The sequence below is a fragment of the Berghia stephanieae genome, chromosome 2, assembly GCF_034508935.2.
Source record: "Berghia stephanieae isolate SIO BIC M18660-M18661 chromosome 2, UCSD_Bste_1.3, whole genome shotgun sequence".
Classification (NCBI taxonomy): Eukaryota; Metazoa; Mollusca; class Gastropoda; order Nudibranchia; family Aeolidiidae; genus Berghia; species Berghia stephanieae.
The window spans coordinates 106,186,663-106,212,517 of record NC_088361.1 but is presented as its reverse complement, the minus strand read 5'-3'; the positions used below and the strand labels follow the sequence as shown (position 1 = coordinate 106,212,517).

Genomic DNA, 25,855 nt, shown 5'->3' with positions numbered 1-25,855 from the left:
TTTGACAGATCTAAATCTGAATTTTTATATTGAAAAAAATGTCAAGTTAAATTACTTGCAAAACTTCATCATGTTTTGTCTTTAAGGCCTGCATTTCCTCAGCATGCCTTTGAATCAGCAAATCTTGCTGTTGATCTCTTTGAGAGTTCATCTTTGTTTTTTCATCTTGAAGAGATGCATCAAGGGAAGACTGTAGCTGGGTGACAACAACTTGGTGATCATCTTGTAGGGAAACAACTTTTTCTTTGAGTTCTGAAATTTTCTGATTTGAATCTTCTTGGTATTTTATAAAATTATTTTCCTGCTCAATCTTTTCCTGAAACAAAAAAACAAAAACAAAAATAATTAGTATGCTGGATTGCTAGATGATAGGTTTTTATTTCTAATTTAATACTGGATTTTTTTTTTTTGGAGTTTAACAGAGCTTGCAACAGATTTAGGTTTTAAAAAGTGGATAAGCACATGCCAAAAAAATGATAGATCTAGATTTTACCTGCTCTTAAAAATGCCCAAGAAAAACTTAAGAGAAATGTCAAACAAGAACTAAAGTAGAAACGAAAGAGCAATATATCTGTCACTGATACTATCCAACAAGTCCAACATGCTCAGACACGAGCATTCCACGTAATATATCTATAAGAATTTATCATTAGGTTAAAAATACAAAGATTACAGGAAATATACTTATTAATTTTACTTTGTTTATCCCTTGCTAGGCAACTTTGTTTTTTCATCAGATAATAGATTACAAGAAAATAAAACATCGTTGCCCTTTCAATTAAAGATATTCCCATTCCAGCAAAAGATCCCAACCAAGGCTAATTCTTTATCCTAGGACAGGGATAAAAAGCTATAGGACAATAGATATTAGAGAGCTGATTTCCCATGAGGAAGTTGAAAGCCTCCAGGTAATGAGAACTGACTTCATTTTTGGCTGTAAGGACTAAAAGAGAGATAATGAAATGAGGATCGACTTGAGCTTGAAATTAAAACAAATATTATCCTATAAATGTGCTAAAAGTGATTAACAAGGGGTTCCAAGCCAACAGCAACACTAAACATAAAGGGAAAAAATGACGCCTGTGAGGTGTTATTACAATTGTTTTTTTCACGGAGAAATTGCTTTTATCAGCCAGGTACTTATTTTACACCTGAGTGCAGTGAGAGAATGTGGTAACGGGCCTTATCAAAGGACTCAACTTTACACCACCCAGAGTAGGACTCTAACCCGTGACCTACCGGTTCAAATGTAAGTGTCATACTACTATACCAAAAACCTGCACAACCAATATTGAATGTGCAAAAAAAAATTTTTTTTTTTTTAATGCACAATTTAAATTTAGTTCAGAGAAGGAGAATTTGTTAAATTGCAAAGCTTAAAAAAACAAGGATAAAAAAATTAAAGAGGCAAAAGATTTAAAAAACCCAGAAAATTTAATTGGTCATCACAAACTATGACTTACAGATTTTAACTGTTCTATCAATCTCAGAAGCTCATCTTTTTGCTCATCCATTCCTGAAACAGCGGCCATTTTTTGCAATTCTCTTTCCTCAAGGGCAAGTCGCATCTCAGTCTCCTTCTCTTTAATCTTTTGTTGGACTTCATCTTGCATAGTTGAGACTGCCAGATCTCGGTCTCTCTCCTGCTCAACAAATTTTTTTTTTTAATTTTTAAAAAGGGAAAATTTTTTTTTTTTAAATTGAGCTTTTATATAGCGCAATATCCACTGAATGTGCTCAAAGCGCTTTACAAGGGGTCCCTGACCAACAGCAACACATAACATGTAGAACAAGACATGACGCCTGTAAGGCGCTAAACATTTTTCCCCGGACAGAGACAATGCTGTTTAACGGCCAGGTACTCATTTTACACCTGAGTACGGTGAGAGAATGTGAGTAAAGAGCCTTTTCCAAGGACTCAACTATGCGCCGAGCGAGGCTCGAACTCAGGACCTTCCGATCCGAAAACGAGTGTCATACCACTTGACCACAAAAAAGAGCGGAAGAATAAATTGAAAATGTCAGTCAGTTATGATAAGGAACCCCTTACAGTACAAGAATTGATCAATCTCAGAGGTTGTATTTGAAGAAATATATCAATCTGAAGCTTTACTGACTAAAGAATTGAAATCATATTAACACAATATCTAAAAAAAAATATTGATTTGCTTCGATTTTTAAAAAGCTGAGACTTAAGAATTGATTAATTGATTAATAAAAATTGTTGGCTACTCAGAGCTTGAATACCCTCAAAAGGAAAAAAAAATTGTTTAACAAAAAACACCAACAAATAACTTTTAGTCAAAGAACAGATAAGTAAATATTTCACCTTTGACAAAACTTCCTCTTGGTGAACTGTGACAAGAGAAGCCATCTTCTCGTTCCAGATTGTGTCCTTTTTCTCCAAAGCATTTGCCAACTTTTCTGCATGATCCTTTTCCATTTGTTCCTGCAGAATGAGATAAATTTCAAATCTATATTAAAGTTTTTTTACTTACACAAATATTCACAGCATTTAAACTCATTTGAATACCATACTAAACCTAAATAGAACAACATATAGAAATTATATCTGAATATTATATTAAAGGTCACATGATTGACAAAAGGTATTGTGAAAATATAGTTTTTAAATTCTAAAACCCGTGAAAATGCGCTTATAGGAATATAAACATGGAAAGGGGAGGGGATGTATGAATAGTTCATATCTTAATTATGGGCAAGTGATTACAACATATATTAAAAATCATTGAGCCTCAAATGTTTTCACTGTTTTTCTTCAACGCAATTCATTCACAAAACTGAGGCTTAGGAATAAGAAGAATTGCACTGACCTGCATCACTGTTATCGCCTCAGCTTTGCCTCTTTTTAATTCGGATATCATTTTCTCTTTTTCTTCCTCCATGTTAGCCTCTGCTTTACGAATTGTTTCTTCTGCTTGTTGCATTGCTTGCTTCTTCTCTTCTTTCAGTTTCTTTATTATCTCTCTTGCTTTAGTTAGCTGATCTTGATCTGAAATTAAATATTGCTCGATAATCAAGATCACTAAACTCTCCTGATATCAAGGTTAAGATGGCTATACTTTACTTTCATGAAACTTCCAAGATTTTATGCTTGAAAAGTTGTGCTTCTAAAATCAAGCTTTTAAATTTGGGGTCAGGGATAGAGAAAAAAAAATAATCCCCAAAGCAATAGCAACAAAAAAAAAAAAAAAAACAAAAAAAAAAAAGAAGATAGACAAAGAAATAGAGTGAGAAAGAAAGAAAAATAAAGAATAGAAACAGACATACCAATGTTTCTGAGATTATACGAGCCCTCTCTATACATCCTTGTGAATCTTTCATAAAACAAAAGAGTGGTAAAAAATCATTCATTTCTTTTTTGTTTCATGTATTATGTCGAAAATAAAATATTTTTTATCTGAAATGTTCCTTGGTGATTTATGGACACCCTTAGAACGACAATGTTACTGGCCCTTCCTTCCATGATCCTACTTAGGGAGGATCCAGAACCAATCATATTGGATGGATGATAAATTTGGGGGTCCTGTAAGCCGGTGGCAGATGTTATAGAATCTGAAAGCATGCAATTCCTACAAAAAAATTGTCATTATCAATTGATCACAAACTTGACATAAAATCTTAACCCTAAGAAATTGTATCTAAATTAGAGTTGATCTTGCGTGATTATACTCAATGAGCATCGGATAAAAACAAAAAAACAAACAAACAAAATAAAACCCCCCAAAAAACAGCAAAAAACAAAACACAACATAACAAAAACCCAACAAAAAAAAAACTCCCAAGAGAAACCCTACTTGTAGCTTTCAGGTCATCAATCTCATTCATCATCTTTTCAGCATCCACCTTTAACTGCGTGTTTTCATCCCTGAGAGCAGAAAATGTAGAAAATTGGCTTCTCATTTGATCCAGTTCTGCATCTTTCTTTTCCATTTCTTCATGAACCTGGTTATTAAAATAAATTTATATTGCTTGCTGAAGAAAATTCTAAATTACATTAAATCAAAGAGTACTTCTTTACTAGTCTGCATCCCACAACAAATTACAGGTTGATTTATTATTGTTGTAATGTTCTTGATTTTTAACCAAAATTGGAATAAATCGAACTTAATCAAGCTGAATATTACTGTAAATGTGCATATCCGAAAAAAAAAAGGAAAAGGGGGGTTCATTGTCAAGCATAGTTTTGACATAATTTGAATGAACTTTTTTACAATCTTGTTGGCATGATTTTTTATTTTTAATTTTCTTAAACTTTGCAAAAGAATTTATCTTTTTATCCACCATTTCTTTTCGCTAGTTAATCTTTTTGTCTCTGTATTGAACCATAGTTGCTGACATGTTCTAATTGTATTTTTGTTGGTATATTTTTACTATTATTCAACATTTAATCTACAGTTGAGCTTGCATCATGTTTATAAATTCCCTCTCAAAACATATTTCTTTCTGGGCCTTTATTTGATCATAATTTCTAAAGGAAGATTTTGTATGGTCAATGAATGCATCTATTTTATTTGCTTTGACAAAGTGTTGTCTCCCTATTAATGGAATAATAACAGTTTAACCTAAAAAAGGGACAAATTAATTTGAATTCCTCAAACCTGTTGCTTTACACCAGCAATGGCGACTTCACGATCAGTTTCTAGCTGTTCAATTATCTTGCGAGCTTCTTTGATTTGAGATTGGAGCTTGGCTATGTCAGCACTTGGCATTGAGTTGGCTGAGACCCCCTGTATCATAAAACAAAAGAAAAGCAAATTCCACTGTGATTTCAATAATTGGTATATGGTTATTCTCTCTTCTTCAATAACAAAGTTCCAAGCTAATGGCAATATTCGTGTTGTTATAAAACAAATTTCATAAATAAAATCATTTTGCTTATTTTCATGTGGTAAAACATGAAAGCAGGGCATAGTAGCAAAAGCTGTATAAGCAGACCTGCCTACCTGAAATTTCCAAAATTTGTAACAAGAGGGCCATAATTTTGTAATTTTCAGTAACATAGTGAAAAAAATTAGTAACACCCCGAAACGTACTAAAAATGGAACGCAACAATGTCGGCTGTAGAAGCGTAGGTAGAATCAACAATGCACAAGTTGACGGTGGGGACATGGAGGTGTTTAGAAGGGTTATTGTTTATATTGTTTATATAGGCTACTACACACATCTAATTAATATACTATTTACTCTATGTACACAAATCCAGAAATCTATTGTCCCTCTACATTGCCCTCTTGCAAGGACCTACTGTAGTAAATCATACTTATTTCAATTCACATTTTTTCATGAAATTATTATTTTGAAAATCACGGTAAATTCGTAACAAACTGATAAAAATTCGTAAATTCGTAACAGGGGCCGATTTTCATGGAAAATTCGTAACATTACGAATTTTTCGTAACAATAGGCAGGTCTGTACAAGTGATGACACATTATAGGGGTGGAGATAAACGTAATGTCACCTGTCCAGCAGCTTCAAGCTTCTTTATGAGATCTTGCTTGTCAGTCGACAATTGTGTGACTTTTTCCTTGTAGTTTGTGATGGTTTCCTTACATTTCTGTAGCAAGCCATCTTGCCTATTGATCTATGGATGCAAATTAAAAAAAAAAAAAAGAACATTGATTTGGAAAAAGGTTTGTTTAATTTCTTCTTCATAAATTAAGGTATTTCAAATCATTTCTTTGTAAGATATAATTTCTAACCTCTATTTTCCGATACTGAGTTACAATATATCATTGTCATTCATTCAACTTTCCATATATTATAGTTTGTGGGAAAAATATCAAAATGTCCATATTATTTGTAAATCTTGATTATTTTTATATATTTTTTTTTTAAATGTGCAATGAGCATAATTTTAAAAATGAAGTTATTTTTTGTCATATTTCTTGACCTTATACTTCAGATGCACAGTTTAACTATAATATCGAACATCCCATTCTTCTTATTTTATAAGGAGACTCTTCATAAAATGCCATAATTTATACGAAATAGCAATGGGTATTAAGTGTTTACAAATCAAATAAACACCAAGTATAGAAGCCTCAATTATGCAAAAGTGGAAAGTGATAAGACAATTAGAAGTGATGTTTATTCAAAGCAAATTTGAATATTTCATCATTATGCATTCATTGCATTAGACAGCAGATGGTTCCTTAAGTTGGATCAAAGAAAGAAAAACAAATGAGCATTCAAAACTATATGAATCCTAAAGGAATCATTTTTTTCTTGTGTACTTGCCGTGAATATTTTGATATCACAGCTAGAAAGAATGTAGTTTAGCTTCGCAAATGAGATGTTTTTCTCAAACATTGCTGATATATTCCAAGGATTAAATTCTATTAGGTCCAAATCTCATATGACTACAAAATTATATCTCTGAGTTGGTTGAATTAGTTACAAAGAGCAACAGGCATTTCATGAAAACTATTATTGATTAAATAATAAAATTACCTTCGACTTCAGTAAGTCTATCTCTTCTGAAGAGGAGATCGCATTCTTTGCAGTTTGAGTACTGGGAGGAGGAGCTGCCTCTGCTTTAGCCTTTGTGCTACTTATTTTAGCTTGGAGCTCTTCAGGAATGTCTTTGCCTTCTTTTAATAGCTTATTCTATTAAAAAAAATAAATAAAAAATAAAATGAATAAGTTAAAATTCAAAAGTAAAAATTAAAGAGGGAAAAACAAAACAAAACTAAAAAACAAACTTCAGAGGGCAATTTCGTTTACACACTTTGTACAAATCAGATTCAATGTTTGTCCGAGATTCAAGATTTCTTCAAAGAAGACAATTTTTCATTTACAAAAACAACATTATTTTACAGAATTCATGAAAGTTTAGTTAATGTGTTTACATCCATTTACTATTCATAGACTGTTGAATACAGCCTTGAAAATTAGAATACAGGTGGAATACAATTTAAAAAGGAGGATTTCAGTCACTGCAAATGTACTTTTTTATCTTTTTTATTTTTATTTTCGACTTATCCCTATTTTTATTTTTTAAAAAAGCTTATGTTTTACTTCAAACACAATAAACGCTCTCATTATCAGTACTCCAAAGATGATCAAATCAATATTCGATGCATGTAATACTAATGTATAACAAGATATTCATGAAAATCCATGAAACCACTTTTTTATAACTTTGAATGAAATAGAATGAAATTATAAAAAGGTGTATTCAAAGTTATTGAAGTTCAGACTAAGCACAACGTGCACTGTGCTTTAAAAACATACTGTAAATGCTTTTTTCCTTATTTTCATTTAGTCTTTATAGTAGAATAATATAACTTTAAATTTTGTAACTACCTGTGTTTGGAGAACTTTCATGTATTCGTCTTTTTCATCCAACAACAACCGATAATTTTCCTCTAAATCCCGTTTGGCTAGTTGATCAAGCTGGATTTGTTCTCGTAGCTCTGACATACGGCGGAAGGCTCTGTCTTGGCACTGTGCCATTGTGGACTTCGTACAAGATATAATTGAAAATAAGTTCAAAGAGTTCTTTTAAAAAAAAAAATCTTTGGTAATTTCTAGAGGTCAACTAATAGAGTTCTGAATCTCGATCACTTTCCATGAACCTAACATCTCAAAGCACTTTACAGATAATGAATTACGTTCTGAAAATAGGTAGTCAAAATTAAACTTGGAAACAAAATACACATTGCTAAAGTAATATTAAACAAAAATTACAGTCATATAACAATCATTTCAAAAACATGTCAGATAAATTTATTGTAGATAAAATCTTAGTCAAATTAAAAACAATAGATCAAAATTGACAACAGCACTAAAAACAAATATAACATCTCTTCTATCAAAGTTTCCATGAAGCATCCTGGTATCTGTTTAAAGAGGAAGGTTTAAAGATGAGACAATGGAAAAATAGTTGCATTTATCTTCGCTTAGCAAAGCTGCAACTAAAAGGATTGAATTGAATTCTATATCTTTGTGCTATCTTACCTTTAATTTCTCTCTTTCCTGAATCATATCCTTGTATGCTGAGGCCAACTGAAAACATAATAAAATGCACAAATGAAGGAAAATGTCATTAATTAATACTGCTTGCAATGCAGTTACTACTATTACTAACACCATCCCTATCACAACGAATATTACAACTACTAATACTACTACATCAACAACTACAACTACAACTATAACTATGATGGCAGCTTCTATTACTAAGCACCTAGAGCTCATGACGAAGGCCAAGGACCGAAATGTTTGTTTGTGTTGTTCCCTTATATATGAGTCACATTTACTCACTTTATATCTTTCTCCATAGAGAGAAACAGACAGGTCTGACACCTGTGTATTTTAGTTGATTACAGACTACGCGTGTGTTCGATGACTCACAACAAGACAAGACACTGTCACCCCTCTCACTCATCTGTGGCACAGTAGGCAGTGAATAAATCCACTTCTAGCGGAGCATAAAGTGGAATGATAATATACCTAGTGGACTAGATGGTCTAGTTTTGTTTTGTCATATTTGCAAAAGCATCCAAAATGCTGGATTATCTGCGAAGGAATATTCCTCAAATTCCAAAGGCAGGCCTATATCACAATCATTAGACCAATCTTAGAGTATGAAAGTGTAGCTTAGGATCCTCATTCGCAGAAGGACATAAATATGAGTGAGAAAGTCCAAGGAGCAGCTTTATGATTTCTAACATGTTAAGAATGGGGATGTATAACATCTGCCATTCAAAGCCTCAATTGAAACCCCTCAAAAACCGACTCAAAGAAGTCTGCATTGAAATATTTGAGAAATCTGTCAACGCAGCCATTCAGATCCCAGACTACATAAAAAGACTAAACAAATACAACTCAAGACGAAACACTGCATCAAAATGCATACAACCATTTGCAAAAACCAACACACATAAAATTTGTTTTGTTTTGTTTTGTTAAGGGCCATTCACGAATGTAATCATTACCACCAGAAATTACCAATAGAGAAACCATTCAACAGAGCACTAAATACGATTCAGATAGCCGATACATTTATTTAATGTTTGGTTCATGAAGGATTTGTGTATTTTGATGTGATGGATCCATGTGCATCTGTTATATTGTTATGAACCTTGATAACTGCAGTCTCCAGAAAATTTACAAACTGAAATCGGGCTTTTATAAAATCTTTTCTGTAGAAATGGGAATAAATATCAATTAAAATGAAAGATGAGTGGATGCAAGGAAGGATACAAAAGAGCAGAAATTGGCAACTTTAAAGAAAAAAGCATCATTTTGACAAAATATTTATCACACGATTAAACAAATTATTATAAAGTGCAAAATAAATTGTACCTCCATGAATTTAGTCTTATATTTCAATCCCCTCTTTTCAAAGCGCTTGACAAATCCATAAAGTTCCTCCTTGGACACCGCTGATAAGTTGACACTACTTTCCTCCATTTCACTCTCAGCATCAGATGGCACATAATAATTGTGTGACATGTGCAGAGATGGGAAAAATGTGCTTTCACTTGCCATGGAACTTATAGAGGATGTTCGAGACCGATTACCTCGAGGTGTTTCATCTCCTCTCACAGAGCTGATATCAGATGCAGTCTGGACAAAAGTAAATAAAATTCATTGATTGTACCATATTTGAATTTTCAAAAAAATACTTAGTGGAGTTAAGGGACTAATTTAAACATCACAGACTCATACTTTGAAGCTCCCACAATATGAAAGCAATCATAAATAATATATAAAGAAGAATGTTTAAAATGAATAAAAATGCACAAATCTTCAATTACAATACAGTAAGTGGTGACATGCCGACTTATTTGACTTGTTTTTGTTGCATATATATACAGTATAATTTGACAAGGTTTAATATAATATAATTTGACAAGGTTTACATTGTGGCGATATAATTTTGTTTTTTATAAAAGACAATTTCTCAACTCAAAAAGTTGTACAAAAATGTTCTTAATTCAATCTTCTGACCTCATAATGAGAAGATTCAGGACCCTCTGATAAGGGGATGTCAACCAGCTGACCAGTGGGAACATTTGAGGGTGATGCCGTACAAGTCGCAGCATTATTTTCATTTTGTCCATTTTGTACACTATCTTTCTGAGGAGTGCTCTCTGCCATGGGCTTGCCAATTGAATCTGAAGAAACATTTTTATCTTCTCCATCGTCAAGCTGTAGATTCAGAGAAAGGTAATGTAAAAGTAGTTTAATTTGATATAAATCCTTGACACAGTAGAGATAAATGTTAACAACATATACACATATATTTAATGGAATTATTATTAGCAAGTAGTTTTACGGCACTTGTGATATTTTTAGGTCATTTCATTACCAGTAAAAAGGAAATTGATAGGGGGAACGTTGCAGATATAGAGTAAAAAGCATCAAAGAAAAAGTAAGTGAAGGGAGACTTGGTTCAAACAGGGAACAGATGATTCAACAACTAATCCATCAATGTGCCCATTTTGATCATTGCCTAAAAGTCGCATCCAGGCTCAGGCAAAGGATCCTGCTATGAAGGATACACTGACATTCTTACAAAGCACAATATATTAAAAACTAATGGCAGTATCACATAAGAGAGATGCTTTACAAAGGAAAATAAAAAAATAAAAGGAACTATACATTTGACTGCCTCCCTCCCAGCTAAGGACCTCTGCCGGGACCAGGAGAAAACACTGAGCAATTTCAATCTAAAACAAAGAAATCAACGTGGAAAAGGAAAACATATGGGGAAAGGAGACACAGACCTCCTGCCCACCATGGGAATCTTATCAATAACACATGGCTATTATCAAACTATGGAGAAACTGATGAGAGAAAGATGACATAGGAGATTGGGTGGGTACGAACAATTGTTTTTCTCAAAGTAACAGAACATAATCACAAAACACTAAAGACAAGTAATATGAAGTCAGTTATATTTATTGGGTGGTAGTGGGATGAGCGAGGTTGTTTTGTTAACTTACAAAATTTTCAGTCTATGGATGCGATTGTAATATAGCTAGTGCTAGAGAGGGTGGAAAAGAATGGAGAGGAACAGGTAATTATGCTTGATTTATATAACTACCACTACTCCTTAGGAATACGTGTCTTGCGGCACAGTAAATCCTGATCAAAGTTACACAAAACACAATAGAAATACAGGCCAAAAACACGTTTTTTTTTTCTAAATAGGAAAACGAGTAAGTTTTCATCACAAACACTGTTATTTATAAATGGATATGTATAGTTTTGTGGATACATATACCAGTTTTGAAATCTGCTAATGTTAGATGCCAAATTAACTCGCCGTTTCTAAGTATAACCGGATTCTCCCACCTTTGATATTGTATTTTTGGTTCTAATTATAATTCGAGATGGCTGAAATTAAACCAGTGCATCTCAATCTCATCTATTGAATAATGGCGACTTTGACCAGGTTCTTGTGCCGCCTCATTAAAGTGTTCTTTTAAAATATAATGAAAGGAAAGTGAAAGTGACGCTGACGTCAGATAGAGTTAGAGAAATCTAGAGTTTGCATGACAGTCGCGAATCCAGTCTAGAATCATATAAACACGTAAAAGTGCAGTGTAGTGGAATTAAATACCAACACCGCTCATGGTTCTTTCGTCACAGTCACACTTTCCCCATTCGGTGTGAAAGTTAAAAACGGTTGGGTCTCAGTCACTCGGCTAAAAAGTCAAGAGTGAAGCATAAGCGAAAGAAGAGAGTACAGCTCACGACACACGGTGAAGAACCTTGTTATTCGTTCTTCATTCATTCGTTGTTATTGTTTTGAGTTGATTGACTGTCTGACATACTTTTGAGGAGATAGCAGAAACGGCAGCTTTTGACTGCGCAACTCCTTGTTCCAATTTCTTCTTTAGGTTCTTGAACATCTTCTCACACTTCGTCAGGTCTCCAGATCCACAACATGAGACCTTCTCTTAGGAAGTGGAACGTAACACACTACCTCCTGTCACAAGCACACTTTTGTCAGTGTGTTGACATCCTGGACAGGGTTGCCAGATTATTTTTCAACAAAATGCCAGTGGAAGACTCAAAAAATGCCAAAACACTCCAAAAAATGCCAAAGTCTGTTGACTCCCATCCCCACTAAGAAAACTACTCACTTTTGATAGACAATTTACTATCATATCCTGGTGGCTTGCGTGTTTTCTTTTCTTTTTTTTTTTTTTTTTTTTGAATTATACTTAATTTCCTGTTGGGGTAATTTTTTACCTACTGACTACTAAGTGGAGTGCTAAACCACTACACCACGGTTGAGAAAAGGTGTCATTTGAAGTATAATATACAAGAAAAGAAAATGCCAAATGAAAATGCCAAATGCCAAATGATTTTTCTAATGCCAAACGGTTTTCAAAAATGCCAGATTTTTGGAATCTGGCATTTAAAATGCCAAACTGGCAACCCTGATCCTGGATGCCTTGCATTGAGAGTTGAGAATGTTTACTTGACACGTCTTTCGGATTCTGTAAAAGTTGGATTGGAAGTGATTCCTCGTAATCTAGAAGGTAAACAGATAAGTTTTCGAACGGTCACCATTAACGAACAACATTTATTTGTGACCCCACCCCTCAAAACGGTATTATGTCCGGGTGGTTAAGGTGCTGAAATTTGAATTTACAGCCAAAATTATCAGGAATGCGATTGAGTTAATATGTTTTATTAAGGAGACGGAATACTGTATTTTAGAGTGCTAAAAATCAAGAATTCATAATTTTGATCAGTTCAACTCGTTTAATTCTATGGTTCAACTATAATTTGACATAATTTTAGCATCTGGTTAATCCAGTTTTAAAGCAATGGGTCACATTTTCAGTTTATTATGCTAGTTTTTCATAATTATTCTTATCATTCAAACTACAACTCAATAACTGTAAAAATGGACAAAAAATATCGTCATTAAATTTTCAAATAATGCTACGAGAAGCTGGTGGCTCTAACAAGTTTTGGACAAAAATTAATTTAAAAAGCTATTTGTATTTTTCTTCTTTTTGAATGTAATTAATATTGATTTTTGTGAAATACATGACAACACCACCGTGCTTACATTTACATCATACACCATCAGCAGTAACCATGGTTACTAATATCCGCCATTTGTATTTAAAATAAGATATATTTAAAGTATTCGTGTTAAATTCCAAATAAAAGATGTCCCCATTATATTTAGCTTTAAGAGTGCTTTGGATAACGAATATTTTGTTTATGATGGATAACTCTAAACCATATTTTGTAAATAAATTCATTACGTATAAATATTTAGATATGTTTATTAAAAAATATATTTGCATATTTTTATCAGTTTAAATCAATTTTTTTTTATCACTTGGGGACAAAAAGGACCAATTTGTCTACAATGTGGTATTATATAACAGACGTTGTATTTGTAATCAAACAACGGTGTCAATACAACGTTCTGAAATCAATTATAGTTATTGGCTTTTAAAATATTCTACCTACTTTGTAAACATTAGAAAGTATCCTGGGTGGGATTTTTAAATGAAGTCAAAATAGGCCCATCTGTGGACTACTCAAGGAATTTCTGTTCCCTATTTGAACCAATAGCTCAGTTGGTAGAACACTCACTTCACACGCAAAAGGGACCAAGATTGACCTCCCCCCCCCCCCCCCCGGCCCACCCAATCGTGATTGGGTCGCTGGGTCTGTTGAATTTGGTGGAAAGTACTTTGCGATAGACTAGCGCCATATCCAAAGAGTAGCAGACAATTGCTATTGTTCGCCACACGCTATAGAAACAGAGATAAACTCCGGCTCCATGGGCCCAATGGCTCTTAATGACTACTTATTTGAACCAGTCCTCTTTGTCTTTGGCGATTGTAACTTTTGATCTCCAGCTGCTCCTCTGTAATATTCTTTTTTACTGGCTCTGAAATAACCTAGGTGTTGCAAGCGCCGTAAAAGACCTAAAATAAAAAAAAAATAAAAAATAAATAAATAAATAAATAAATAAATAATAATAATAATAATAATAATAATAATAATAATAATAATAATAATAATAATAATAATAATAATAATAATAATAATAATAATAATAATAATAATAAAAACTATCTCGGTTAGGCCATCCATGATGTTCCACAATCGACTCCTCTCAATGACTCCTTCAGTTGCTTCCACGTGCATCCACCCACGGCTTGGCTTGACCTCATTGACCTCACTGACCGGATCATCAGGTCGTGTCACAGATTACACAGGACTAGTAGTCTGTGGGTCATGTAATCATGAGGGCCGTGGTCATAGCCCTACTATAATACTCTTTTTATAAGACTCTTTTAGTACGCCATGGCCGTGGTTCGATATCGAAATCAGACAGCAGATCTTTTTTTTTTCTTCTAATTTACCGAAGGCAAGATTATGAACCCCCATTTTGATATCGAATATCCATTTTCGGCGTTGTATGATAGTATGGGCACCTAGATCCAGTTTTAAAACAAATTCTTCTCTGTAGAGGCTAGGGAGGGAGACCAAGATTTTGTCTTCCCGGTGTAAAACCGTATTATCGTTGATGGAACTGTTTCATTATGTTGAAGAGGCGAGTTTTTTTTTCTTCTTCCTATTTATCCATTTCTTGTTTGGTTTTGTCGCTGTTCTTGTTTTTTTTTTTTTTTTTTTTTTTCGCTTAAAAAAAAAGGCTTTGTAACAATATTACCCTGCCCCTCCCCCTCAAAAGTAAACGAATTATTGAAACTAAGAGAAAATGAAAACTAAAAGACAAAACAAACAAAAACACAAAACAAAAAACAAAAACACACACAAAAAAAAACGAAAAAACAAAAACAAAACAAAAACCAAACAAAAAAACAACAAACAAAATAAAAAACCTAAACAAAAAACAACAAAAACAAACAAACAAAAAAAAAACAACAAACAAACAAAAAATATTAAAAGGAAAGAAAACGAATATAAAAATAAGGTCTATGTCAGACTGCTGATAACTTGCAATCTCTCTTCTGTCTATTTTTTTTTTGGGGGGGGGGGGGGTTGGGGGTGCATGAAAATACTAGTATGTCAAAGCTTTAGAAAATAACCCCCCCCCCCCCCCCAAAAAAAAAAAAAAAACAAAAAAAAAAAACAAGATTAGCAAGATTTTGGTCTCCCTATTTTAATAGCAGAACATGTAGCGGAGTGAATCAGAGATAATAAAATTTATTGTTGTTCGGTCTCTGTTGCATATTAGTTTTCCTCTAGGCCTAACTAATAACTAGTAAATATCAACTTCATCTGACTTCTTAATGAAGGGTCAGTGTTCATGCGCAATATCATGAAAATCCGGGTTACATCGTTACCTGTAAAACATGGATGCCGAAACAGTTCGCTTCCTCATCCAGTCCATTTCATGACGGATTCCAGTGACACCGAAGTTAACTCAAATTAAATGGCGTCCAATTGGTCCCTACTTATTTCGCTGTGAATATAATCATAATAATTTAGGTTTAATTTGTGATCTCTATGATTTCGCACCACAAAGCTAAAGGTAAACCAAAGAATCTGACTTCACGAACAATCAGCAAAATGCAGAGCTGCGAAGGAAGTTGAAAGTGAAAATGAAAGTGCAATGATATATGATTAGAAAAAAAGAAGTAGCTGATTAATATTTTAGTAAAATTATCGAATAAAGGAAAAGAAACAGCCCCAAATGATCCATTAACAAGATTTATCATATCTCTCGGGAAGCATTCTGAATTTAAATCTTGAAATCAAACAAGGGCGACGTTGTCCTTTGTTGACAGTTTTTCTGTCTGCAGGCCTTGAACTTGAATGGTCCACTGTGTCTTCAGCAAGACCTCTCACTGCACGTTTTAAGTGCCGATGTTGTTGGTATAAATATTGAGTTGCAATATCACAACAACTGAATTAACCTTCCTTTAAATCATTTCACGGATCCTAGTATTTTCTATTGATTTGTCAGAGTCAGGAGTGCTCAATCAATTACCTTGCTGAAAATTTTGATCTGCCATCATGAGTTCCCAATCTCAGTCAGCTGTTGGAAGACGGCGTAGCAATATTCGCCAGTACTCAGTAGAAGACCAAGCTCTGAACATGATTTCTAAAGAGGTAACTAAAAAAAAAAAAGAAACTGAAATACAGCTCAATTCAACATGAATGATGTAATAATAAATAATAACTGTTATGAATGCACCAATACTAATAACATTTTCAAACTCTGAACACATTGACATTACTATTACTTTGACATACATATAATCATTCAATCAATTGGATGGGGGTCTTAAATATTTGTTAGCACCTTATTTTCTTCTCTGCGACAAACAGTTCCAGAGTAAATGATATTTTTCTGTTGAAAAGTTTTTGTCAGTTTTACAGTAGGCAGTTTAGTGAGCAGCAGCAGTAGTAGTCAAATTGTGACCCAACTCGCCCATAGGAAAGTTGTGACTGGAAATTGCCGTTCGCGTTTTGGGAGGTTCAATTAAAGATGCATAACTTCGTTATAAAGAGGAATGTCGCAGATATTTTTGTATCATTGTTTTCGTCTTTCAATTTCCTTTTAAATGGTGCCAATTAAGTAAAAATCCATTAATAATTCCAGAAGTTATATGAAGTTAAAATTTGGCAATTTTCAATTGCATTTATATTTTTATTTACCGCATGTGTTTTTAAAATAAAAACGCTTGTTTTTAGAATAATATCTAAACTTTATTCATGCCAAATTTCAGGGCTCTATATCTATGCGCAGACACTTTTTAACTCTGCGCCGAAATGCCATGTTTTCATTATCTTCTCATCATGGATGCCCGACGATATCGATATTCATATCGTTATTTTAAATTTAGTCCATAATATTTTCAGTGCTATTATTTACTATGTTTTTATTTTGAATACATACTTTCCAACTTTATTTATGGGCATTTTATCGTTTTTGTTTTAAAAGTTCGTATATTTCTTCTCTTTGGGAAATCCGATAATAATATCGATATTTTAAAAATACCAATTGCTTTAATTTTATTTTATTTTGCCATCATGTCATCAAGTTTTTCCCATATTTAGATATGTTTGTTATCATTTGTATCCATATTCTAAAGGCCTTAGCCTTAATAATCATTATGGTAAGAAGTTCTATTAGTTATAAATTTTGACACCCCCACACATTGAGAGAGAAGGGAGGGGGGAGTGGGGGGGAATAACATGATATTAATTGTCAGTTCAAATGATGTAATAGCAATAAACCCAAAGTGGTTCAGCATAATTTTTTAAATTATTAAAAGCAGGGCTGAGAATATTCCGCCTAAAGGCGGATTTCCGCCTAAATGGTAGTTTATCTCCGCCCATCCCATCACATTTCCTCCTTTTTCAAATTTGCCGTGTCAAACATTTTCCTCAAAACCACAAAATCACCCTTATGTCTTATGTCATATTTTGACACCTGTGCTCAGTCTTGTGAAATTTGGTGACAGTCCCGTTTTTATGACGTTGGGCCAACCAGTATGGCACCAGATGTCACAATTGACACAGAAGACCAGTAGTGTTCTTTGGTAAGTTAGTTGATGGTTGAAGGGGAAGGGGAGGGACAAATGGGTCTGGATTTGTTTCTCTGTTGTAGGTACCTATTGCCTTTTTAATCTCTCTCTCTCTCTCTCTCTCTCTCTCTCTCTCTCTCTCTCTCTCTCTCTCTCTCTCTCTCTCTCTCTCTTCTCCCCCCCCCTCCCTTTTCCTTTCTATTTCTCGTTTCCTTTTTTCCCCCTTTTTTGATATAGAATTCAAAATGTTATATTGGCAGAGAATACTCTCCCCCCCCCTCTCTCTCTCTCTCTCTCTCTCTCTCTCTCTCTCTCTCTCTCTCTCTCTCTCTCTCTCTCTTCCCCCCCCCCCTCCCTTTTCCTTTCTATTTCTCGTTTCCTTTTTTCCCCCTTTTTTGCCTTTTTTGATATAGAATTCAAAATGTTATATTGGCAGAGAATACTCTCCCCCCCCCCCCCCCCCTCTCTCTCTCTCTCTCTCTCTCTCTCTCTCTCTCTCTCTCTCTCTCTCTCTCTCTCTTTCTTTCTTTCGCAACCAAGCATTCAATCATCTGGTATATAGAGATCATATATTAGAATAAAGCAACGGTGATTGGCTTATTTTAATCTTTTTTCTTTATGCCTTTGGCAATTTGAGAGATTCTTGGGTTGTATTTATATGCTGAATAACTACTAGGTTTCGGTAACAAAGATATTGTAGCCTGCTTTATAAAGTAAAAATCAAAACAAAACAATACTTTCTGGCCTTTTATTTGAATAACATTGTAGGCCTTTAACATGTGGAAAGGACAAATTCATTAAATGTTTACAAAAAGTAAATTTATATCTAATGATAAGAATGGATTTATACGAGTAAATGTAATATATTACATAATACTAATACAAAACTATGTTCCTGTTATTTTTACACGTTGCTTGTGTTTGATCGATAGACCGAGAAATTTTTCTCCTTTTTGACACATTGCTATTATTATTATCATCACTGAATAAAAAAAACACTCACCAAAACCACTACATCAACATCTCTACCGCCACTATTATTACAATCACCACCACATCATCATCCCTACCACCACTACTACTACAGCTACCACCACATCAGCAACCCTACTACCACTACTACAACCACCACCATATCATCATCCCCACCACCACTACTACTTCAACCACCATCACATCATCTCTAAGACCATTAATGGGAAATTCCACGAAAATGTCAACCGAAGGGGTGTTTTACAAATCCTTAAGAACATATTAAAATTTGGTACTAATTTGTTGGAAAATCATTCAGGATTATGAATATAAGGATATTTCTTGCATATTTGTGGTACAGGATGCTTATTGTAGCTTTATGTAAGGGTATCCCCTATTTGAAGAACGAAAAGAATATTTGCTCAATATTATAAATCTTGCAAGTGCTACAAATTATAGCCACCTTTGCTGTTGTTTATTGATATTAAAACAATTATAAGTATCAGGAACCTATATAAACATTGAAATTTACGATTTTAATGAAATGTTGTCCTCATCGGTCGTTTTAATGACCTTGGGAAATTGTATGTCAGTCCGTTACCATTAAAACAGTATTTTTTCATCTACGAAAGATGTGATTGTTGTACAGACTCACTATTTCAGATTTTCTGTTCTTACATGAATGGCTTTAGCACTGTAAATTATCTTTTCAAGAAATTTATCATTTAAGGTACTTTTGTTGGGTAACGGACTGACATTTTTTAGGGTAACTGACTGACAGTAACTGACTGACTAATTCTATTTTAATTCAAAAACAATATATAAAAGTTATTTTTTAAGTCTCAAGAGTAATGTCCACTCCAATGTGTTTCAACTGATCAAACAGCCATTTTATAAACATTTGGATCATAAAATTTCAAACACTGGCCTTCAGCATCAAGCCTGCTATTTTGCAATAGGTAAGTTGAATCTTTTAAAGCTTGTGAATCTTTTGATCACTTGAAGATTTTTGCTATGTTTGAATTGAGGGAAAAACACTGTTTATTGTTCTATAATGTCCTTATGACAATGGAGCCAGTAGTAGTCTTCTGTTAAAGGGGCAAGAAGCCCTGGGAGAAAAAAAAAAGAAATCAAACATTTAAATTAATGTGAAAAACTTTTGAGTCACTGAGGCTTTAAATGTTGTGGGTCAGCAAGCTGTTTAGCTGTGTTTAATGTCATATTCTAGTTGTTACAAAGTAATGTGATACAAGTTAGAAATGAGTTTTATTTTCTTAGTTTTGCTGTATTATTTTAAGAAAACAAGATTTGCTTTTTATTTTTATTCCGATTTGACTTTCATAGCTTATGATGTAATTTCGATCAATTTTCATTATTCACAGGTTCAAGATGCCTACTCTATCCATGGTTCAAATTATCAAGAAAGACTGAAAACTGATGGGCATTACATTGTTTAGGAAAAAGATAGGCAACAAAAGCAGGAGTCTCAAAGAAAACTTGAAAGTGATTGTAAAGGACGCTTAAAAGAAATAACGGGATTTTTCAAGCAAAATGAAAAAAAAAAAGAGAAAAGCCGATCAATCTACAACTCCAAAAGAAAGTAAACCAAGCACACCTAAATCCACATCTGCCTCACATTTCAGCACAGGAAAGTAAAATACTGAATTCAACTTTGAGGGTCTACAATCCTCCCAAAAAATTAAAAACATATTAAACTATGCCTGTACTGCAATACATCAACCAATGGTTTTTGAAATATTTTAATCATGGAAATGGGCTTTCAAGATGAAATAAAATAATTTGATCGACAATTACTATTTGGACAAGAAGTACTCTTGGCGAGCACCAAGGGAAAAAGATTTCATAATTGTGAATTGTGAGAGATGAAAAAAGAGAAAGGACGAAAATTCAGAAAAGTTTCCTGTAAAAACCCTGAAAAAGAGGTTGTCGATTGTTAGTGAATTTCATCCAGGAATCAAAATTGGCTTGAGTTTATTTTGCTCCCTCAGAACCTCAGAATGTACTTCTAAGAGAAATCCCACAATCTGCATAGGAAAATTGTAACAATCAAGGATAAAATGGTCCAAATGAAATTTTTGAAGATCTTTCTCAGATCTTATAACTGGCTTTCTGGTCAAGTGCAGATGAGGAAGAGATTGACTGCCAATACTATCGACCAGTTTGCAGTGACGGTCATGGCCTATTGACAATTCCTAAGCTTGAGGAATCAAGATGAAATACAGAATAGAAATTAAGCTTCAAAAATAAGTACCAAAAGAATGTTAAAACTTCCCCAGTCCTTTCTTATCTACCTTTTTTTTCTTTTGATAATTTAATTTCGTAGTTGAAATAAAGTTCCCGTTTGGCTGTGACAGAATAGATTTCAACTCCACGAATCATTATTTCATTATTTAATTTTTTCAAAAGCAAAGTTGGGATTGAGGTAATCAGATGTCACCCATCGAGTTACTCATCATGCCCAATGTAGCTTGACATCCATATAAGGAAGAGTATTGGTTTGATCAATCACACTGGGTATTCAGTGTTGCTCATAATTACATGATTTGTTCTTTGCTCTGGATTTTATGTAGTAACCGTTATTCTGAGTAATAAAATTCAGAGGTGTCAGTCCGTTACCATCCATTTGTCAGTCCGTTACCGACACTTTTTCAAAGACTGCAGATTCAAATTTTGGACAATCTTTTAAATATTGCTAGTGGGTTGTAGAACAACATCTCGTGGTTACTATAAAATAACTTATTTGTTACTGGAAGGTTTAACTTCAGAAAGTTTGATCCATCTACATATAAAATTGAAAAAGATGGATTTTCTGATGTCAGTCTGTTACCAACATTATAATATCAAAAAAATTCAAGTTGATAAAGATTCAACTTTATCCTTTTGATATATCATAAGGGCGGACATGATACACGTCGATGGAAAATATTAGCTCCATACAATAAATACATTGCATTTCAGAGCACGAAATGTATGCATTTTTGGTCTGATTTGTCAGTCCGTTACCCGTGGAATTTCCCTACTACTACAATCACCACCACTTCATCATCCCTACCACCACCACTACCACATCACCCCTACCACCACCACACCATCATCCCTAGCACCACTACCATCACATTATCTACTACTACAACCACCACCACATCATCAACCCTACTACCACTACTTCAACCACCACCACATCATCATCCCTACCACTACTAATATTACCACCACCATCACACCATCATCCCTACCACCACTACTACTGCAACCACCACCACACCATCATCACTACCACCTCTACTGCTACAACCACCACCACATTATCAACCCTACTACCACTACTACAACCACCACCTCATCATCATCCCTACCACCACAACATCATCCCTACCACCACATCACCATTCCTACCACAGCTACCACAACCACCACCACCACACAATCATCCATACGACCACTACTACTACAATCACTACCACATCATCCCTACCACCGCTATTACTACAACCACCACCACATCATCGTCCCTACTACAACCACCAAATGTTGTAATTACACTTTCAACTTTTGAAATTCCACCCGAGTTGTATCAGAAATTGCTGAGATAAATCTTGGATCGCATGAATCTCAGTAATTTTTAGTGAAATTCAAATTTATAGGTTATGGTCGCATGGATGGATGAAAAATTTCCTCCTTTTTAGTGACCAGTCATTCTCACCCCTGAAAAGCCAGAACTTTCCATCTAATTAAAATAGGGAATCTGTTTCAATTTATTTGAACTTTTTCAATCTACCATTTTATTTATATGCAATTAAATTGCCATAGGTAAAAATAAACTCATTATGTCATTACGCAACATGTTTATATCTTTTCATTTAAATACTCTCAAACCCTTTTTTATTCTCTATGTATTAAATCAAAGAGGGGAATTATTTGCAATTGTTTCAGTGAGATATTGGGGATAATTCCAGAAGTGATGTAGCAAATTGTTTCTCACGTCTAGCCGAGTTTTTGATTATATAACATTTGGACATATTATGTAATAGTGTGTTAATTTGAAATGTTTATCTTCCTCTTTATTAATGTAAATGCACTGTCCTCGATAAGACGAATATTTTAGTATACAATATATGATAAGAATTCCATATTGACTGTTTTAACCATTTTTTATTAACATCACGCGATTTTGGTCACAACTTTGCAATGGTAATTTTGGGGTAAAAATCGGTCTGAAATTTCAGACTTTGAACTGCCGTAACTACATTCTAATCAAGATAGAAACAAAATTCAAACTGTTTTGTGATCTGTGTTGCCAGCTCTTTCATATGACATTGGTTTCAAGTGTGTGAGTTACATTTAGAATTTCTATTAAACTCCCTATTTACAGTGAGGAGAGAATCCAATAATGTTGGTTTGAGTTAAAAAGTTTGCGGGAGAAATTCTGTCAGCTCCTCGGGTAGCATCTTTTTCAATTAGTATTTTCACAGTGAATCTTTTGCCAGGCGTTTATTTATTCAATTTGTCAATATATAGTAGCATTTTTAAAACGAAGTGGCAATTCGGACCCGAGTCTGAATTGCTTCCCATGGCAATTCGGATTCCTGCCACAATGTGCCTTCGCAATCACAGGAAGTGTCGGAAGTGGAAGCTGGGTCGAAAGTGAAGCGTGGTAGGGTGGGGGGAAGCTGCTCGTTCTCAGTTGTCAGTTATCAGTTGGTAGGAGGGCGAGTGAGCGAGCAAATCACGTTTTAGAACTCCCGAAGATGACTATACCTTTAATTATTCCCCTTTGTCTTACTTTTTAATTGTAATTCTAGAACTTTTTACTATCTAATTTCTCCCTTTTTTTTTGGCGCTGATATGAAATAAATGTGTTGCAAGCGCCTTAAAAACAAAACAAATCTAAATATTCGTGGTCTTTGGGAGATTACAATTGTAGTCACTATTGTTAACATTAACAATCAATTCGCCCTGCATAGATAAAAGAGTGTCTTTGTGTAATGATTGGAAGATTTATTTGATTTGCCATGAGCATGTTGCAAAAGATACATGCATGACAAATCTACATTATATATTTTGCCATTTGCGGCCGCGAAAAAGTGCGGGGAAAGGAGAATAATATGACTTTGGGCATTGAGCGTTTTATTTAAAAGGCAGTATGGGTTGGGCTTTGACAACAGGCGATATCTTAATTCTTTTTTAATTTAAGAAATATGCTGTTTTATTTCTAAATATAAAAATAGGTGATTCTTGACAGCAAACCATGCAATAGATCCCTGCCACTGGGGTACTAATATAGTTTAATACTAATATTATTAGATAATACTGGACCAGGTGCCTATTAATAAAATAAGCACTGGTTGAATACGGAGAGAAAATGATCAACTGGTAATGGGATTTGGGGGTAACCCACAAACGACCGAGGCCTGGCGCAGGGGAGAACATGGTGGTACGAGATCAAAGGGAAAAATCCGCCGGCTCTTGGGTTGTGGAAATGGTGGTTGGGGAAGGGGGGGGGGGGAGTGTGTGTGTGTGTGTGTGTGTGATTATTCTGTTTTTAATGACTTAGAGATACTCATAGTGTGTGTGTGTTATAATGACTTAGAGATATCATGGTGTGTGTGTTAGGAAGACCAATAGGTTTCTATAACTGCAAACGGAATAGTATGAGAGTTTCACTATTTATACTAATGATAAGTTCATCATTCGGGCGCATTGCATTGCAGTATTCTGAATCGAAGAGTATCGGAGACTATTCAGACTCGACCCTGGTTAGCCACGGAGTTCTATTTAGTTTAGACTGAGTCCGAATTGTCACAGGAAGCGATTCAGACTCAGGGTCGATGCCATGGGCATAACCGGTCCGATTGCCACGGAAGCATTCAGACTCGGTCAATTGCACGGACAATTCAGACTCGGGTCTGAATGGCCTTTTCTCTAGAACAATCCTTTTAACATTAGTCATTAGTGAAAATAAAAAATTCCCTGATATGACTATTGTTTTTTGGTTCTCCATCGCCATTTTCTCCGAAAGGTAGTGCAAAGCAATCCTAGTTTTTTTTTTTTTTTTCTATTAGGGTTAGCTTGCAGTTGGAGGATTTTTTTTTTCTGTTAGGGTTAGTTATAGGTCCTTGGGTGTTTGTTTTTCCTATCAGTTAGGTTATTAAGGCTATATCATCATTGCCTTTTCACTGGTCGAGTATAGCACAGCAACGTTTCATCTTCTTTCGCATTTTACTCATTCAGGTACCATTCTGTTATCACTTTTTATTCTCTCCATGTTCTCGTGGCCTTCCTTGATTTGCCTGAGGTTCCAGTCAATATTCTTGTATATATGCAGCCGTACTAGGTTATATTTTTTCTTAGGGTTATTTAAAGAAATACTCAGGTTGTTTCCCTTAGCACGAGGAGGTTACAGAGGGCCTCCCAAATTTCCATCACACTCCTTTCATCATTTTATGTTTGAGATAATTTTCCAATATCTGCATCCATTCAATTGCAACACCTTCGTCCACAACATGGCATCTTCAATACACCCATTGAAATTTCTTAAGTAGTAACGTAATAGCATCAGCATCATCACCTCTTATCATCAATGCCATCACCGCCACCATCACCACAAGATCATTAGTACTACCTTTTAATATTAATGCTACCACCACCACTATCAACACAACAATATCAATGCTAATAACAGCCATCAATGCAACCACATCATCATTCCTACCATTACAGACAGTAGTATCATCTCTACCATCACCATCACTATAGCATCCTCTTGATTAACGGCATTATTACATTAACACCATTGCCCCCAGCGTTGCCATCATCACCATCATCCCACGATTACAAAATTATGTTGGCAGCAAAACAAATTGCAGCATCCATCATATCCCAACTGGCATTTGTATCCTTTCTAATTTTAACGTTTGCATAAATTTTTTTTTTAGGCAGAAGCAAGGCTTGCTGCTAAAAGAGCAGCAAGAGCAGAAGCAAGAGAAATAAGGATGAAAGAAATGGAAAAGCAACACAAAAATGTAAGTTTTTATAGGATATTCATATGTTGATATACTTCTTGCTCCAGAGCTTGTTCCATTGTGATCTTATCTTATCTTGTCTGATGGACATTCGTGGGGGCAGCCATTTTGAACTGCCATAACTTTGTCAAAATTTGATAAATTAAAATTTTCAACTTTTGGTTTAAAGTGTACATGTGTAAGTTCAACTGAGTCAAATATGACATCACATGAAAAAGAAATGAAGTCAGTAGGACATTTGTCCCATTACTTTTTCACCCACCCTCATAAATGAGTGACACTAAAAGTACTTGAGAAGATTTGGACTATTATATGAAGCG

At 34.4% G+C, this 25,855-nt stretch overlaps 2 protein-coding genes across 4 annotated transcripts in view; one reads left to right on the top strand and one right to left on the bottom strand.

The window, feature by feature from the left end:
- The window catches only part of LOC144966162 (uncharacterized), a 36,363-nt gene extending 24,352 nt beyond the window's left edge, over nucleotides 1–12,011 (bottom strand). For 2 of the 3 annotated variants that reach the window (XM_078902294.1, XM_078902295.1), the window contains exons 1-13: nucleotides 11,815–12,011; nucleotides 9,983–10,183; nucleotides 9,335–9,598; nucleotides 7,985–8,032; nucleotides 7,331–7,486; nucleotides 6,476–6,631; nucleotides 5,484–5,606; nucleotides 4,623–4,751; nucleotides 3,819–3,966; nucleotides 2,835–3,013; nucleotides 2,330–2,449; nucleotides 1,464–1,643; nucleotides 56–316 (exon numbers count right to left, since the gene is read on the bottom strand). In XM_078902294.1, the coding sequence (XP_078758420.1) occupies nucleotides 56–316; nucleotides 1,464–1,643; nucleotides 2,330–2,449; nucleotides 2,835–3,013; nucleotides 3,819–3,966; nucleotides 4,623–4,751; nucleotides 5,484–5,606; nucleotides 6,476–6,631; nucleotides 7,331–7,486; nucleotides 7,985–8,032; nucleotides 9,335–9,598; nucleotides 9,983–10,183; nucleotides 11,815–11,892 (2,043 nt within the window). In that variant the 5' untranslated portion in view covers nucleotides 11,893–12,011. Of the gene's footprint in view, nucleotides 1–55; nucleotides 317–1,463; nucleotides 1,644–2,329; nucleotides 2,450–2,834; nucleotides 3,014–3,818; nucleotides 3,967–4,622; nucleotides 4,752–5,483; nucleotides 5,607–6,475; nucleotides 6,632–7,330; nucleotides 7,487–7,984; nucleotides 8,033–9,334; nucleotides 9,599–9,982; nucleotides 10,184–11,604; nucleotides 11,702–11,814 lie in introns of those variants that run through there. The other variant, XM_078902296.1, reaches the window with a different exon arrangement.
- A 3,309-nt stretch (nucleotides 12,012–15,320) lies between these two features.
- The window catches only part of LOC144966158 (uncharacterized), a 29,682-nt gene continuing 19,147 nt past the window's right edge, over nucleotides 15,321–25,855 (top strand). Inside the window, exons 1-2 of the mRNA XM_078902285.1 lie at nucleotides 15,321–16,099; nucleotides 25,449–25,535. Of these exons, the coding sequence (XP_078758411.1) occupies nucleotides 16,004–16,099; nucleotides 25,449–25,535 (183 nt within the window). The 5' untranslated portion in view covers nucleotides 15,321–16,003. The remainder of the gene's footprint in view (nucleotides 16,100–25,448; nucleotides 25,536–25,855) is intronic.